The 19,271-nt window shown below is 41.5% G+C and overlaps 1 protein-coding gene across 1 annotated transcript in view; it reads left to right on the forward strand.

Moving 5' to 3' along the window:
* The window catches only part of ADGRG4 (adhesion G protein-coupled receptor G4), a 130,654-nt gene that overhangs the window by 67,117 nt on the left and 44,266 nt on the right, over positions 1 to 19,271 (forward strand). Inside the window, exons 10-15 of the mRNA XM_040323753.1 lie at positions 429 to 514; positions 1,852 to 1,916; positions 5,152 to 5,297; positions 11,082 to 11,205; positions 13,245 to 13,363; positions 18,580 to 18,784. Coding sequence (XP_040179687.1) covers positions 429 to 514; positions 1,852 to 1,916; positions 5,152 to 5,297; positions 11,082 to 11,205; positions 13,245 to 13,363; positions 18,580 to 18,784 — 745 coding nt within the window. The remainder of the gene's footprint in view (positions 1 to 428; positions 515 to 1,851; positions 1,917 to 5,151; positions 5,298 to 11,081; positions 11,206 to 13,244; positions 13,364 to 18,579; positions 18,785 to 19,271) is intronic.

Here is a 19,271-nt window from a genome sequence, read left to right on the forward strand (position 1 = left end):
ACAGTGCGAGAAAAAAAGTTGTAATGACCGCCATTTTATTCCCTAGGGCGTCTGCTAAAAAAAAATATATAATGTTTGGGGGTTCTGATTAATTTTCTAGCAAAAAAAAATTGATTTTTACATGAAGGAGAGAAGTGCCAAAATAGGCCCGGTGGACAAGTGGTTAAAGATAATTTGGTCGCAGTCTTTACACAAGGCAACTGCCCTTGGTGCCTTCCTTTAGTTGAGCCAAATACCTAACCTACAAATCTGACTTACTAAATTTGATAAATGTTTATTATACATTACAATACAGATATTATTAAACAAATATAAAATGTGTTAAATGTACCACACTAGTAGTGCTAGCATATATTAAAAAAGCATACCATGTAAACTCAATGGCTGCACTGGCTTATTTGTAATATTTTTCCTTAAATGTCTCCTAGTCAGTTACTTCGTTGTCAGCATGTCCTTGAAATTCTCAGATGCAGTGATTGATGCAGATGAGGTTGCCTCCAGCGTGAAAAGCATGGTGAGACATGGCAATGTTCTTGAAAAACCAAGATACTGACTGCTCTGTTTACAACCATTCATTAATATCACAAAAAAGGTTGATATAGTTGCTGGCATAAGCGCACTCTGACTGGCTTTTAGCACTGTTTTATTAAGATTGTAAACAATTAGAGGGTTATTTACGAAAGGCAAATCCACTTTGCACTACAAGTGCAAACTACAAGTGCAAAGTGCACTTGAAAGTTCATTTGGAAGTGCAGTCGCTGTAGATCTGAGGGGGACATGCAATGAGAATAAAAAACACCATTTTAGCTTGCTCATGATTGGATGATAAAATCATCAGAGCTGCCCCTCATTTCAGACCTACCCCTCAGATTTACAGTGACTGCACTTCCAAGTGCACTTTCATCGCAATTTCAAGTGCACTATGCACTTGTAGTTTTCAATTGTAGTGCAACGTTTTGTAAATAACCCCCTCTATTTGGTCACAAATGGTCCCAAGGTAATTTTTACTCTGATGTATATTGGGGCCAGTACTGTACCTAGATCAAAAAGTGTGGGAAAGAATGGTGCTGTGCACAGGGCAATAAGTGAGTATTGTAAATATAAATTGGAACAATTGAATTCACAATATAGGTACATAGTATATACACAGCATCTGTAAGCAGTCCTTCTACAATTGATTAAGGTGTATATTAATCAAAGATTTGCTTGGCAACTCACCCACTGGATAATTGTTCAAAAGATTCCACCAAAGATTTGTCAGGAATTCTCCATTTTTAATAAAAAAAAAAATATATATATATATATATAAAATGAAATCATCTAAAAGTAAAAGTATCACATTTCTATTGAAGAACAGATGGTGAATGATTTGATGAAACTCTCAGGCCGCGTACACACGGTCGGTCCAAACCGATGAAAACGGCCCGAAGTCCAGTTTCATCGGTCCAAACCGACCGTGTGTCACCGCATTCTGACCCGATCGGGTTTTGAACTGATGGTGTGTACGCACATCAGACCATTGGTCTGCTTCAGCGGTGAACCGATGAAAACGGTCCGTCGGACCATTCTCATCGGATGGATCGACCGTGTGTACGCGGCCTCACACGGTTTTTAATGGGATTGCAGGATATATAAATTTTATAAAATCATGTTATTACTTACATTAAAATTCCCAATTACAATTGTTTGGAAGTATCTTTTTCAATAGGTTTGCACAAAACCTCTACTGAAAATAATTACATATAGCAAAACTTTTGTTTGTGGCTGTTCTGCCATACATTTCTATAGATGAATTCAGTGTGTGTGATCCTATGATAAAACACTGTACAACACCTGTGTTTTCTTTCTTAGTTGGACTCCTTTCTTAATAATACAGATTTTTCGGTGCTGGAAATAACTGTTTCTGAGGGACCAAGGTACGTATGGTCAAGCCAGATACATGAGTAGAATCATTTCTTATATTCCTATTTCTAATATTAGATTATACATTCTTTATTTTTTTAAGAAAAGCTGGACTGAGAAAATAGAAAGTTGCCATCCCTGACTTCCTGAATTGGGGTGTCTGTGGTTTCACGGTTTTCTGAGACACTGACCCATGAATAGATAAGGAAATAAAAAAAAATCAGAACTTATTATCTACATGCTTGTTCAAGGACAGTCAAGAAGGAAGGTCATTTTAACAGTATGACTGCCATGAAGCTAGCAGTTTTGGAACAGGCCAGGAAAAGCAGCCCATATACTTCCCCAGTATTGGTTTCCAGCTCATGTTCTAAACTAGTGGCATATCAATTTGTTAGAAGATAGTGGTACATTTATAACACCATGCCAATGACAACACATCTACCAATACAGATTAGAGTTAGGATGTTTAAATTAAAGATTTGTTTCCATATAACAAAGTATATGTTTAATTTTTTGTATTTAGCTATCTGTACTTTAAAAATTAATCTCTATAATTTACATAGTGTTTCAGCATCATTAAATGATTAACAGAATTATTTGTTAAGACATTTTTATTTGTTATTACTGTTCAGTGCCTGGATAATTTAAACATAGGTATAATGTATACTTTTTATTGTATTCATTTTGTCTAAAGACACTATTTTTAATAGTAGCATACCATGGGTGGGGTGGTTTCAATGAGTATCACTGGATACAGGAAATAGGGGTATGCCGGTATACAGAAGCCTCTCTTTCCATAGGAAAGTCACCACTGACATTAGTTTTCTACTTAGTTTATTTCCTACTGACCACCACTAATATAAGGGGTCACATCACCATTGATCCCTAATGTAAAAGGGTACTCAACTAACCACCCATGTAAGGGGACATTATACTAAACACCACAGTAAACTGTACTTTACATTGCATACTACTGACTGCTGCACTCTGTAAGTTGTGCTGCACATTGCATGCTCCGGACTACTGCACTCTGCAAGCTGTGCTGTACATTACATACCACTGATCCCTGCAAGCTGCTTTGAACATATATACCCGATTGCTGTACTATGTATATGTTTCTTTTCTGGCCATTATTACACTATACTTAATTTCATGATTACTACTGAAGATAATTTTGCTGCACAAAGAAGAGAGGGTGTTGCAGTTCTCTGTTTTGGGAGTAAAAAATGCTGGCCATGCCAATTCTTCTTCTTTTTTTACTGTGATTAAAATACAGAAGAATTATGAAAATGCTAATCTTGGGGGAACTGTTAATTTTTGAAGAATAAATATGATATTTTTTTGTCTTAATATGCCAGAGATCATAGATTATGCTAAATCAAAATGTTGCAGCTGCTTTAAAAGAATCATTTATAATCAAATCTTATCTTCCAATCTAATGTTATTATTTCAATGTTTGCCGCAGTAACGAACCTGGGAATGTCCCCACACAAAAAAACAATAAAAAGGTAAAAATGACTTCCCTTTTACTAGGCTGTCATTAGGGCTCTGTGATAGTGAATGTCTGTTTGGTATTGGATTTGTAAAGTTGACTTTAGCAAATAAACTGAAGAAAGATGCTAAAAGGTGATTACAGTCTGTTGATAAGGCTGTATTACATTGGATGTCATTTTGGATCTTTTATACCAATACCCAGATAGACAGTAATTGTGCTGCAAGTTTGAAAATGACTTGCTAAGCTATTGCTAGACTTACCAGGCTTCACAAGTTTGTTACACAATTGTCCACAAGTCCTCACTGCATGATTGCAGATCAACATTCTTTACAAACATTCTGCAAGTCTGCAACAAGTTCTGGTTCAGTTATGTTGTGCAATAGTCATCCCACCACAGGGGTCACTGTGGCTGAATTTTCATGCTGTACACTTGCAGAGCTCTTGCTGTAGACTCACCCCTGCAACTTTGCTCTAGCCAGAGACTTACCATGCAAATTCTCTACAAATTGGAAAAGTGCCAACTAGAACTTGTGTTTCGGGTGCTCTGTAAGTGTACAACTTGCCAGTGAAAATGTGCAGCAAGTTAACAGACTTACAATTTAACACTGCCACAAATTTGTGGAAAGTTATCATTGCTTTTTGCGTAAATGTGCGGAAAGTAGCTTGCTCTGGAATCTCAAAGTTGAAAATTTAGAACATGCTCTATTTTTTCTTGACATTATTCACGTCTTGAAAAATGGTCGTGTGTAGGCTTTAACGACGGGGAAACAAATGCGCATGCTCAGAAGCAAGTTATGAAAAGGGAAATTTGCATAATCAAGCCCAAAGGGTGTCGCCATTCGAAATGGAACTTCCCCTTTATAGTGCCATCGTACGCGTTGTACGTCACCGCGCTTTGCTCGAGCATTTTTTTTCACGATCGTGTGTATGCAAGGCAGGCTTGACAAGAAAAACTTAGTTTTTTCCATGACATTAAAAACAGTCGCGTGTACGTGGCATAATTGCTTGGCAAACAAATCAAACATGTGTAGGCTAATAACTAAATCAATTATTTTAAGTTTGTGGGGAACATTTTACACATATTGGGGTTCTTTTTACAAAGGCAAAGCATGTAGAGATTCTGTAAATCTTTCAGATCTACCCAGCTAGTAACAAGATTCACTCAAGGATGGGATGGGATGGGTGGGGCTGCAGTTGGAAGCAATGCAACTATGTTGTGACATTATCTTTTCTTACTGCATCAGACCTGTATTCATCATACCATGATAAATAATGTACTGATTTTTTTAAATTCTTTAATTTATTAAATTTTTTTTGCACTACCAGAAAAGAGAGGCCAGTATGGACTCTGATGATTCCAAGTTAGTATAACTATTGTGTTTGGTCATAGTGTGTTGTTGTGATGTTACATATAACAGTTTATTTTCATCTAAAAGCGTTGTTTCTAGTGGAAAGTTTTTGTAAACTTTTTCCTTGTTTTGTATAGACTGAGGGTGAACATAGACAGTAATAAAAAAATAAAGGTTCTAACTTCCCCTTACCACCCCACCACCCTCAAAACAAAGTGGGGTTCTACTGAAATCTATCTATTCCAAGGCATGCTGCATGCGGCAAAGTTTCACGTGGACCCATTTCAGCTCACTTATCCTTATCATTATGAAGTGGGATGATGTCTGTTTTGCATGAGCATGGAATGTTACTGTGAATATTTTCTGCATATTTCTATTTACATTTATTATTTTTTCATTCTGCAGTTATATTTCAAAACTAATCATCCAAGCAAACTCTTCAGGCACGCCAGAATCCCTCGCTGAGAATTTGCAAAATCTTTTGGAAGATCTTAAAGATGAACAGGGCAATTTAAGTTTTTCCATACAGAGCGTGAGCATAAAGGCCTTGGGTAATTATATTTGTTACAAAGCATTACATGCAAAGCTAACCATAAACTATAAGCTAACCATAAACCTTGTGTTTACTGTTCAATTTCCTTCCTAATTTTATAGACTAGCCCAGCAAAGTTACCCAAGCATGCCTGAAATATGACAACATATTATGTTTAAAATTGTACTCTTCGGTTTTACAGGTTACCAGTGTATTGGCTTTGAGTTAACTGATTTACTTGCTATAAAGTAAATATACTGCATCTTATATGTAAACTGATAAAGCCTATATATAAAAAGACAACATAAAAAGAACCCGACAGTGCCACCAAACAGAATCATTTAATATGCAACATGATGGTAAAGCTCTTAGGCCCCATACACATGACCGAGTTTCTCGGCAGAATTCAGCCAGAAACTCGATCGGAGCCGTATTCTTCCGAGAAACCCGGTCGTGTGTACACTTTCGTCCGAGGAAACCGTCGAGGATCTCGTCGGGCCAAATAGAGAACATGTTCTCTATTTCCTCGTTAGTCAATGAGGAAACTTGGCTCACAAGGAACTCGACGAGCAAAACGATGTGTTTTGGCCGCCGAGTTTCTCGGACGTGTGTACGGGGCCTGACATGTCTTTCTGCAATGTTGATACCTCACTGAAGGTGCAGTAAGATGCTTATGTTGCAGTTTATTTTAAAGAGGAATCAGTTACCTCTTCGATATACAAGCTAGAACCCTGTGGATTAAATATTATCATCCAACTCCACCCTGGGAGGGACCAACCATGGGGGTCCTCCGCACCTGGCTCTTCATTTACTACCTCTTTTTTCCCCAATCATCTAACAATCTTTCCTCTCTACTGCCATTTTTTTATTACCTTTTTTTTTTCTCTTACGTCTTTTTTATACTTATACATCTGGACAATAGACCCTTATTACCCTTTCAACTCTCCACTCCTCTCCTACAATCACTCTAAATGTTTCCCAAAACGAGAATTAGTAGCTAAACGTCCCCCTTCTCCTCTTGCTTTCCCTCTTCTACTCCTGACATCACCTCCCACCTTTTTTCCCTCACCCCGCCCCCCACACACATACACACTGAACCTTAGAGTAATGGACCTTTAAGGCCCGTCAATATTTGTACTTCAATTGTTGAGCCCTGCTTCCCACTACCTATTGATACTTGGGGTACCGGCCCCTAAGTTTACACACTTTAACTGTTTAGCTTCCCGCTGTACTTACATAATCACAAGATGCTGTTTCTCAATTGTGCTACTTTGTTTATTGACATATATTATCATCTTTGACATTTGTTACCATACAAATGCTTGCATTTCCTGCTAAAAATTTGCACCTGAAAACGTGTTTAGTGACCCAACTGTAGGCTATATGTGCTGGTTACTTGCATTCCACTCCTTTAGTAGTTTAAGACTAGGCAAAGGCAAAGTTTCAAAAGCTTTAACTTAACTTTACTTATAATAAATTAACATGATGAAATTCACCAGTAACAGTTCAACATAAAGTGCAGTCGTTTCCCTAACAGTCCTAATCCCTAGATTAGCATTGTGGCTGCCCCAGCATACCTGCATAGAAAAGAGTAAATTCCTGGCAAAAGCTATGGTTGGTGTGTTCAGGAGAGACTATAACCCCCAGAAATCATCCTGGGCAGTGGGAACTCTGACTTTTGGCCCATCACTAGATTTCCAGACTCTGGCAGAGCAAGAACCCCTAGGCCCCTCAGTCTGCTTCCTCCAGAATCCAGACCTCTGTCTTATTTTAAAGCACACAGGACCAGGAGGTTGGACCCAGAGAAATCCCACCAAAAAGACCAGAGTAACACAATTAAAGCATTTGTTAACCCCCCCCCCCAAAAAAAAACAGATCCTGTTCTCTTAAAGCATGTTATACAGCACAGTGCTTGTGCTGTGTCATTTGGACCCCAGTATCACCTGAAATACCTGGCTGATCCTGCCTAGCTATGCCCTCTACTCTGCAAACAGACCACGATAATCATGACTGCTGACATCATGGTCCGTTTGCGTGCCTCCGTCATGCGCAGCCTGCTATCTGTCTCTTGTGTCATTCTCCCCCCTCCTCCCTCCTCCCCTCTCTGTCTGTCCCTGCTCGTACAATGTGCCCCCCTCGCTTCTTCTGCTCTAACTGCTCTCATATGTTCTATTACATCATCTCATCCTCTCTGCACCATTATAAGAAGTTTTCCTGTGCCTGCGTTCTGTAAAAAAACTGCACAACTGTACCTGTATGAGCTCCGCTCCCACCGCTCAGCTGATTGTCGGTGGCTCGGCGCTCTGTCTCCCTTTCTCCCCAGTCAGCGGGAGAGCTCGGCCCTGCCCACTGCAGCTGTAAGCCAGAGATAGAACAGAGGAGAAGAATCAGCTGAGCACCCAGAGTGGAACAGTTTTTTTTACAGAACACAGGCACAGCGAAACTTGTTATATTGGCGCAGAGAGCATGGGTGTCAGGTCACCTGTGGCCAGGTGACAAGTGCACCCTGTAGGGGTCAGAGATGCACCACAGGGAAGTGAACCCTATAGCCGACTACTGCTGGCAGGGAAGAAGCGTAACCCAAGATCACCCAGGGCGCGGAGTCTAAGACCCAGTTTTGTATTCACCAGAGCCCTTGATGGTAGGGATGGTCTTGGCCGCAACTGGGTCCAGGTCGCGTTCCCGGGATTCCTCAAGTCACACTCCGCAGGGAGAAGGGGGAAGCAGCCAGCAGGACAAACAGTGGTGATGGACAGGCCGAGGTCAGGGCAACAGGCAGACAAGGATAACCGTGGAACATGCAAATAGTCAGGGGCACAGGCAGACAAGGAAGTCGGGGACAAGCCAAAACGGTACACGGAAGATGATCGTAGCACTCTGCAAACAGGAACTAGCAATTACACTGCAGACAGGAACTAAGCATAGGAACACTGCAGACAGGAACTAAGCATAGGAACACTGTTGAACAGCACTGCAGACCTGTAGAGCAAAGGTTAATATAGGCTTCCTGGGATGGACTAGGGTGGAGCCATACAGGAAGAGGAAGTGATAAGAAGGGAAACCAGAACAGGATCTGCCTCTAATGAACACATGGAGATCAGGTAGGCAGACAGACTTGATGCATATTCATGACAATGGGATGATGTAATAGAAGTGGGTTAACAACCACTTTAACTCTCAACTTTCCAGCTGGGGCAGCATTAACTATTACTTGCCTACAAAAACATAAGGAATAGAAAATTACATTATAACCATTTCATTGTAAAAGAGAGAAAATTATAATATTTTGTCTGACACTACCGCCTAGTGACAGAACACTACAATTACAGTAAAATATAAAAATGGTTGTTGCCCCTGTGTGTATATAAACAAGTTAACAACTTCACTTGGAATTCTTCTTAAGAATGATAATTGTTTCATGGGGTCATTCCACACAAAAGTGTATGGAAGGCTATTGTCTATGGTAGTGTTTAGCACTGGGAATGTTCGAGGTGCTGTACGTGGTAAATAGAGACTGTACAAGAAAAAAAACTCACAGAGGCTTGCATCATCGCCCCCCACCATGACTGTAGTAGGAAGTAGGACACAATGGGGGAGATTTACCAAAACTGTAACATTCAGATTCTGGTGCAGCTATGCATGGTAGCCAATTAGCTTCTAATTTCAGCTTGTTCAACTAGAATTTAACAAACAAAACTGGAAGCTGATTGGTTTCTGTGCAGAGCTGCACCAGATTTTGCCCTCTCCAGTTTTAGTAAATCCCCCAAAGTGTTTTGTGACTGGTAAAGCACCGCAGGCAAGACTGTTTCTGCTTGCAGTATGCTGCCTATTTGTACCAGCCACCAAATTTCATATACGTTTCCTTCTTCAGAAGAGTGTAAGGATTTAAAATGTGATTTCAAATGTATCTGTAACATTTATCAGTCTTGTTTAACCCTCTTGCAAAAGTTGAAAAACAATGAATGATACAGCTTTGCATAATTCCATGTAAAATTGAGTACAGTCTAGTGTTTATATTTGCATTGTAGTACAGAAGGGGGAAGATCTGCATTTCTTCTGCCTATTAAAAGCATTAGGCTCTAATGATCAGGGCTCTCTGATTCCTCCCGTATTGAATTGTATTGTAATTGTATTGTAACTGAATTCAGATGCGGTACAAGGGGTAGGTGCCCTGGGCGGAGTGTGAAAGGGGGCGGGTTGTTAGTAGGCATAAGAGTAACATTATCCTATGCCGGGTATCACTAAATGGCAGCCCGCGGTCTGCGTCCGGCCCAAGCTGTTGCTCTTTCTGGACTGCCGCAATCGCGCCATTTAACCACAGATTTGTCCCCAGCCTCCTCGGCTATCATTAGCAGAGTAGAGAGGAGTGGACGGCGGGAGGCGGAACAATTCTGCACTGATGGCGGGACCAGCACTGCGTGGAGAGCGGTAGCTGCCTGTCACATTAATCGGGGGGTGATTGGCTATCACCAGTTCGCTAATATGAAAAGTCAACCCGGCGGCTCCCGTGCCCTACCCAGTGCTGCTGTGCCTTCAGTTTAGGATTGTCCCGCCTCCTGCTCTCCGCCCTGTGAAAGGTAGGAGAGTGATGGGAGGAAAATATATGGAACTGTGAAGAATGGGAAGCGGGGGAATAGGGGCAGTGCTGTGTGGAGGCAGGGATGGACTGGGACAGAAATTTGGCCCTGGACTTCATCCAGACTGGCCCACTTTGACAGGTCTCTTATAGGCAGTACCAGTGGGGAAGCTAGACATTATTTCACCCGGGGCAAAGAATCAGTTCGGTGCCCCCCCCTTATGGGACAATATTAGGTAGAAGTGAGAAACTCCCAGGCCATAGCTGTTGAGTCAGCTGTCTGTCCCCTCCCCCCATGCGCCTTTGTCGTCCCCCCTGCTTCTTTGTTCCCCCCAGGTGAGCGCTGCGGGGAGGGAGAGACAGAGGAGTGGAGGGGGGCAGCAGTCCGCTGTCACTGAAGGCAGCCCACTGAGCCATCGGCCCACCGGGAAACTCCCTGTGGTCCCAATGGCCAGTCCATCCCTGTGTGGAGGTGTCGTGTAAAGGGGGCAATACTGTGTGGGGGGGTCATGTAGAGGGTGAAATACTGTGTGGGGGGGATATGTAAAGTGGTAACTACTGTGTGGGGTGATATCTAAAGGGACAATACTCTGTGTGTGTGTGTGTGTGTGGGGGGGGGGGGGGGTCATGTAAAGGGCAAAATACTGTGTGGGGTGATAATTGAATTTGTATTGTTTTAAGTATATTCTTGTTTTGAAACATTATTGATTCTTTCTTAAAAACAAGGTGGGCGGAGCAGGGGGGTTGGCGCAGTTTGCCATCTTCACCCTGGGCACCAAATGGCCATGACAAAATGCATTCATGTTGTAAAGAGCTGCTCAAACTGTTGGCGCTATATAAATCCTGTATAACAATAATAATTTAGCTGCATAAACACACTAATTAAGATGTTGTCTTTCGCATACAGGGAGTAAATCGGTATTCCTACTTTACTGAATTCGAATATCTAATTTCAGGGAAGGCAAGGGACAAAATCAATGCTGCTAAACACAAATGGACCCTTGTATATATTGTCTTACATCCTTGTTTAATTTAATAGCATATATTACAAAATAATAGTTTTTGTACTTTGTATCGCTTTGAAAAGAACATGTTATAAGCTGAAATCCCAGCCTACAATAATTATCTTATTAATGAACATCATATTTGTATTTCTGAATATTAATTAACATTGAGTTTTTTTGGATGACCTTAATCCTTATGGACATTTTTGTATGACTAATTTAGAGAAATGTCCTGCAGAGAAAAAACAGTATAATCATTTTATTTATGAGTGGGAGGAAACAAACCCTGCCGGAACTGCACAAATACGATGCTACACCAATCCAGATGAGTTTGTTTCAAGATACTGGTAAGATCATAGATACTTGTAAGCTGTATGTGGTGTGAATAATGAGTTTGGATTGGGCTAAGTATACCCGTCGTTCCCGCGTCGCGTTTTACATTAACGCAGTTGTTGAACCTTCCATACCCCAATTGAAGTGACTTGCCTCGGGTGATACACAATTAAACAAATCCTCCTACATACTGAGTAATTATTCGATCCCCTGCAGATTTTGTAAACAGCGGGGTAGATTTAGGTAGCAATTACGCCTGCGTATCCATAGATACGCAGCGTAATTGCTAAGTAGCGCCGGCGTATCGACTTTCTGTATTCAGAAAGCTTGATACGCCGACTGTAGCCTAAGATATGACTGGCATAAGGCTCTTATGCCGTCGTATCTTAGGCTGCATTCTTACGCTGGCCGCTAGGTGGCGTTCCCGTAGTGGTCAGCGTAGAGTATGCAAATTGCATACTCACGCCGATTCACAAACGTACGCGCGCCCGGCGTTCGAGTTTTACGTTGTTTGCGTTCGCCGCTTTTGTGCGCAAGGCTGCTCCTGCTATTAGGAGGCGCAGCCAATGCTAAGTATACCCGTCGTTCCCGCGTCGCGTTTTTTGAAAATTACGTTGTTTGCGGAAGTGAATCGTGAATGGCTCTGGACGCCATTTACGTTCACGTTGAAGCAAATGACGTCCTTGCGACGTCATTTGCCGCAATGCACGTCGGGAAATTTTCCCGACGGAGCATGCGCAGTACGTTTGGCGCGGGAACGCGCCTAATTTAAATGATCCACGCCCCCTACGGGATCATTTAAATTACGCGCGCTTACGCCGGCCACTTTTACGAAACGCCCACGCAAATTACGGAGCTACTGCTTCGTGAATGAAGCGTAGCGCAAGTAATTTGCGGAGGCGTAGCGTAAAAACAGAACTCTGCGCCTCCGTAAGAGTGCGCAGCCCTACCTAAATCTACCCCAGCATTTTTTGCTTGCACATCATTGGATGATGGAAGTCAGCAGAGCTTTCCCCCATTTTCTAAGCTCTGGAGCAACTGCACTTGTAAGAGTGCACAGTCTATTTAATCCCTGCTCTGGATAGAGACACACTATAGAAGCATATGCTTTGTTCATATTTCATGTCTGAGGTTTACAATCACTTTAACCCACCCCCAATACTTAACAAATACCTTATTTGTTTAAGTCCTAACCCTAAACCCCTAAATATTGACCTAGCCAATTACCTAAAACTAACAAAGTTCCTTCTTAACATACCTACTCTATCTAATGCCAGTTTTTTTTTGGTACCAGAGCTGTCAGCGCAGCGGCAAAAGATAAAAATACCCAAATGCTGGAAACTACTGATCAAATGGGAATATTCTTTATGACTCCCCCATTCAATTGTTTCCCCAACAATTGTTTCTGTATCTGCAGTTCATTTTAGACATAGGTTTGACATCTGCTTTGGCTGTAAACAGCCATGTTGACCATCAGTCGTCTCATGTCTTTCTACCTTAAGATGCAGAGCTATAAAGAGACAGAGACTGAAGCTGCAGGCAGGCCTTGTTGGGTGCAAATCTTCTTCTCAGGAACTGAGGGTTCTAGCAATGCATATGGCAATTAAGAACAAAAGATGATCAGGACAGCCGCACTCCAATCCAACGTAATTTTAATGTAAAAAACTGGAAACAGGCACCACAAGTCACAGCAAGGGAACGTAGGACAGCTGATGTGTTTCACACTAACTTTAGTGTTTACTCATGAGTAAACATTTTAGTTAGTGTGAAACGCGTCAGCTGTTCTAGGTTCCGTTGCTGTGACTTTTAGTGCCTGTTTCCAGTTTTTTACATTAAAGTTACATTGGATTGGAGTGCGGCTGTCCTGATCATCTTTAGTTCTTAAGATTCAGAGCTGTTTGTGCAGTTTATGATTGTTAGCTTGTGTTTTGGTAATGCAGTATACAGTACATATTATCACAGCACTAATGGTCATTATGTGCCCTGGTGGTCCTCAACTGAGGCCACTCAGTGTTTGTCATTCCTCATGCTGCTCCTTTTTTTCCCAATTTAGTTCTATCAGTGTAATTACGGAAAGGGCTGAGTGGAAAGACCCTGATTTCAGCAGATGTGTTCTTCTAACATCACTTCCTAATTTATTTGAGGATCTTGATAACATCACTGTGACACCAGGTAATAACAGTTGTGATGATTATTATTTATCATTGTTAACGGAGTACAGTTTTTTTTTTTTTTAATTGATGACACATATGTATTTTTGAGGATTTGACCAAATGTCATATTTTCAAATATAATAAATAAACTGAATAAACAAACTTTAAGAAAAATAAGAGAGAGTGCCAACCAATTACTAAAAGTATGTCAAAGACAGCTGCCCCTCTAAGTGCAAACATGACACCTATAGAGTATGTAACGAAATACAAATGGGCGCTCACCTCGTGCACATAACAAATAAGTGGACAATCAAATATTCAAAATACTCAAAAACTGAATATAAACCACAACCCCACAGATAAGCGTACAATATCAATCACTAGTACAAAAACATGACTACATGACTAAATAAAAATAAGTATAAGTGTTATCCTTATGCAAAGTAAAAAATTGATTTTCCATGAGCTAAAACATCTCACAATTAAATGAAATTCTCATGCTCAAATCATCGAGTCCACAAATCAGTGTGTAATGCCAATCACTGGGGTTGATTTACTAAGTCTAAATAGACTGCACACTGTGAAAAGTGCAGTTGCACTCTGTGGGTGCAATTGCTCAAGAGATTAGTAAATGAGCATTAGCTCTGCTGACTTCCATCATCCAATCATGTGCAAGCAAAATGCTGTTTGGTTTTTCCCCCCTTGAGTGTAATTGGGTATTCTTTGCAAAGTGAAGCGCTTTACCTCATTTACTAAGATCTGGAGCAACCGCACTTTAAGAGTGCAACTGTATTTTGCAAAGTGCACAGTCTGTTTGCCTTGTAAATCAACCCCACTGTGTCCATAAAAGTTAAATGAATAAAGCTGACTCTCTTTTCTCTAATACCAGAAAAGTGCTCCACCACGTGCCAATAAATACTGCACTCACCAGATCAATAAGGCTGACAAGCATCCTACAAGCGCTTTAACTTCCAGGATTTTAAAGAGCCATCATCCAATCTTCTCCTGTTACTCATTAGCAGTTCTCATGTGATGGGTATTAAAAATAAAAGAGCCCCAAAAATGTTAAAGTATGCAGTGTAGTAATTTTATTTAAACTGAATTAGTTAAAACCGTACGGGCAGATTCACAAAGGACTTACGACGGCGTATCTAGTGATACGCCGTCGTATGTCCGAATGAGCGCCGTCGTAACTATGCGCCTGATTTTTAGAATCAGTTACTCTTGAATTCGGCCAAGATACGACTGACGTAAGTCTCCTACGCCGTCGTATCTTGGGTGCATATTTACGCTGGCCGCTAGGGGCGTTTCCGTATATTTCCGCGTCGAATATGCAAATTAGCTAGATACGCCGATTCACGAACATACTTGCGCTGGGCGTATTAAAATACGCTGTTTACGTAAGGCGTACGACCGGCGTAACTTTACCCCTCATAAAGCAGGGGTAAGTCATGTTAAGGTATGGACGTCGGAAACGTCGGATAAGCATCTTATTTTACGTCGTTTGCGTAAGTCGTACGTGAATGGGGATGGGCGTAGGTTACGTTCACGTCGACTAAGCATTGAGCCGGCGTAACTTAGGGAGAAAATTCGACGTGATACTGAGCATGCGCACGCATGCGCCGTTCGTTAGGCGCGTCATTTACGTGGGGTCACGATTCATTTCCATACAACACGCCCCCTACCAGCCTACTTTGAATTAGGCGGGCTTACGCCGGCCAATTTACGCTACGCCGCCACAACTTACGGAGCAAGTGCTTTGTGAATACTGCACTTGCCTGTCTAAGTTGCGGCGGCGTAGCGTAAATAGGATACGCTACGCCCGCACAAAGATGCGCCCAGGTACGTGAATCTGGCCCGTATGTCTCCACTCACATAAAAAGGTACCGACGCAACCAACTCACTATGTTCAGGAGAGTCCTTCTGAAGATGCTGAGAGGTCGACGCCCCTTCAGGTTTCATTCCCTACATCACTTCCGGGTCTGTGGAACGCACATTGGCTCTGGTGGCGGGTGGTGGTGCATTACTCCTAGACATAGTGAGCTGTTTGTGTCAGTGCCTTTCCAAAGGCACCCCTCATGTGAGTGGAGACATATGTTTTCATTAATTCCTTTTTTTTTATTTCTACACTACTTACTTTTCATTTTTTTGGGGCTCTTTTATTTTTCATACCTATCATATGAGAACTGCTTATGAGTACCAGGAGTAGATTGAACGATGGCTCTTTGAAAACCTGGAAGTTAAAGCGCTTGTAGGATGCTGGCCAGCCTTATTGATCTGGTGAGTGCAGTATTTATTGGCACATCGTGGAGCAATTTTCTGGTATCGGGGGAGAGATAGTCACCTTCATTCATTTAACTTTTATGGACACGGTGATTGGCAACACACACTGATTTGTGGGCTCAATGATTTGAGCATGAGAATTTGAAAGATGTTTTAGCCCATGCAATATAAATGATTTTCTTTGCATAATGATAACACTTAGGCCCTGTACACACGTCCGAGAAACTCAACGGGCAAAACACATCGTTTTGCTTGTCGAGTTCCTTGTGAAGCAGCCGAGGATCTCGGCGAGCCAAGTTTCCTCATTGACTAACGAGGAAATAGAGAACATGTTCTCTATTTGGCCCGACAAGATCCTCGACGGTTTCCTCGGCCGAAAGTGTATAGACGACCGGGTTTCTCGGCAGAATATGGCTCCGATCGAGTTTCTGGCTGAATTCTGTCGAGAAACTCGGTCGTGTGTACGGGGCCTTATTTTTATTTAGTCACATTTTGTATACTAGTGATTGGTAATATACACTTATGTGTTGGATAGTGGTTTATATATTTGAGTATTTTGAATATTTGATTGTCTATTTATTTATGAGTGCTCTTTTGTATTAAGTTGCATACATAACAATTTGATCAGAAGAATACAATTTTTTTAGTTTGTGGGGAACGCTTTGTGAATATTAATTCTTTATGCTTTGGGTTAATGTAATGTTGGGTGTTATAAACATGAACCTCTATGCCTAAAAGCAGGTGCCCAGGGGACATGTAAAGAGGGCGTGACTCTTTAAGAGTTCCATGGGCACCTGCTTTCATGCATAGAGATTCACAGATTTTGGGGACTAAGTCTTGCCCTTATCTTTGCACCCAAGCTCAGTTTTGATTATTGGTGTTGTATACATCTGAATTTGAATAAAATGTGCTGCATTTTTTATATTTGAGTAGCAAATGCAACCCTATACTTTCTTTTTGATACTGGTGTCATGAATGTTCATTGGATTGATTGTCCACTGTTTTCTTGTGAGAGCACTGTCTCACTAAGATACAGGCATTTATCCATAGGCAATTTCTTTCTGTGCTGAAGTTTTAAAAGGATAATCACCTGACAATCCTTTATTCTGTAATACCTAGCATGGGTAGGAAAATAATAAGTCAGAGAAACTGAAGGTTTAGCATTGAGAGGTGAGCCCTGAGAGGGGAATCAGTGGGCAGTAAAGCCCCATGAGAGGCAAAATCTGTCTTTCTCTATCCAAAATTAAAAAAAAAAAAGTTTTGCCTATAGTTCTACTTTAAGAATATTGACAAATTCACTTTAATTTCTTCTGTTGCTTCAACACTTTAAAGGGGTTGTAAAGGTTAGTTTTTTATTTTCTAAATAGGTTCCTTTAAAGCGGGAGTTCACCCGAAAAAAAATGTTTAACCTTAGATTAATGCTCATTTTGTCAAGGGGAATCGGGTAGTTTTTTTAAAATCTAAGCAGTTCTTACCGTTTTAGAGAGCAATCTTCTCCGCCGCTTCCGGGTATGGTCTTCGGGACTGGGCGTTCCTATTTGATTGACAGTCTTCCGACAGGCTTCCGATGGTCGCATACATCGCGTCACAAGTAGCCGAAAGAAGCCGAACGTCGGTGCGGCTCTATACGGCGCCTGTGCACCGACGTTCGGCTACTTTCGGAAAATCGTGACGCGATGTATGCGACCGTCGGAAGCCTGTCGGAAGACTGTCAATCAAATAGGAACGCCCAGTCCCGCAGCCCATACCCGGAAGCGGCGGAGAAGATCGCGCTCTAAAACGGTAAGTACTGCTTAGATTTTAAAAAAACTACCCGATTCCCCTTCACAAAATGAGCATCAATCTAAGGTTAAAAATTAACTTTTCGGGTGAACCTCCACTTTAAGCTAGTGCATTGTTGGTTCACTTACCTTTTCCTTCGATTTCCCTTCTAAATGTTTTTTTAATTTGTCTGAATTTCTCACTTCCTGTTTCTCCTCAGTAAGCTTACCCCCATCATCCGAGAGGTGGTTAGTTAGCCAGAACAGCTTACTGAGGAGCAACAGGAAGTGAGAAATTCAGACAAGGAAAACAAAGAAAAAAAACATTTAGAAGGGAAATCGAAGGAAAGGGTAAGTGAACCAACAATGCACTAGCTTAAAGGAACCAATTTAGAAAATAAAAACGAACCTTTACAACCCCTTTAAGATAAGCTTAGAGCACTTCCAGGTCTTGTTATTCTATACTTCCCTCTACAATAGTGTGAAGCCTCGTACACACGACCGAGGAACTCGACGTGCGAAACACATCGTTTTCCTTGTCAAGTTCCTTGTTAGGCTGTCGAGGAACTCGACAAGGCAAGTTTCTCCATTCCCGTCGAGGAAAAAAAAGACATAGGCCCCGTACACACGACCAGTTTCCTCGGCAGAATTCAGCTTCCGACCGAGTTTCTGGCTGAATTCTGCCGAGGAAACTGGTCGTGTGTACACTTTCGGCCGAGGAAGCCGACGAGGAGCTCGACGAGGAAATAGAGAACATGTTCTCTATTTCCTCGTTGTTCTATGGGAGCTCTCGTCCCGCCGAGCTCCTCGGCGGCTTCAGGGCTGAACTGGCCGAGGAACTCGATGTGTTTGGCACGTCGAGTTCCTCGGCCGTGTGTACGAGGCCTTACTCTCTTTTTGGCTTCTCGGGATCCTCGACAGTTTCCTCGTCGAAAAATGTACACACGACCGGTTTGCTCTGCAAAAAAAAAAATCCCAGCAAGTTTCTTGCTGGTTTCTGCCGAGAAACTCGGTCGTGTGTACGAGGCCTCAGTGTTTTGCTATACAACTCAACTATATTTGCATAAAGCAGAGAGAACCGCTTTCCTTTGCAATTGTTTTCAAATACCCCATTTTATGTTAAATGCATTTTTTTTTAAATACTAAATATTTATTTTTAAGTTAATGTTCTTGGTTCTGTTTGTGTTTTTAGAAAATGCTAAATATTTGGCAGAACACATTTTAAACATGACAACAAAGGCACATTCCCTGCCAGAAAATGATATAAGGGTCATTCTAAGCAAAGTCTCTGAAATAATAGCGTTGGCAGATACAGACATTAAATTTGCCACAATTCATTTGAATGTTATAAACGACATCTTAACCAAAGCTAGTTCTCTGAACAAATTTACAAATCGGTGAGTATGCGATTTCCATTATCTGATCTGTAAAGTAAAATGAGAAAGTGACTTAAAAATAAACATAGGTGTCATAGGTGGTGCAATTTTCTTTCCTGCAGGAAAGTAAATTGCTTAATTTCCCCATCGACACAGTCAGTATTGATGGGAGGAATCCCTCCCATGGAGCTATCCATAGATGCCAAAAACCAAGCACCACTGAATTGCATGTGGTTTGGAAATTGACGCTCATCATGCTCTTGGGTGAGAATAATAATCTATCAGTTCACCTTTTGGCTTACTACCATTAATCATGCTATACCGCTATACAAACCAGTGGCGGCTGGTGCTCAAATTTTTTGGGGGGGCGCAAACGAAAAAAAAAAAAAAAAAAAAAATTGCAGCCTCACTCGGCCTATCAATTATCACCACTGTGCCATCAAACGCAGCCACTGTGCCATCAAAACGCAACCACTGTGCCATCAAAACGCAACCACTGTGCCATGCC

The sequence above is a fragment of the Rana temporaria genome, chromosome 9 (assembly GCF_905171775.1).
Source record: "Rana temporaria chromosome 9, aRanTem1.1, whole genome shotgun sequence".
Taxonomy (NCBI): Eukaryota; Metazoa; Chordata; class Amphibia; order Anura; family Ranidae; genus Rana; species Rana temporaria.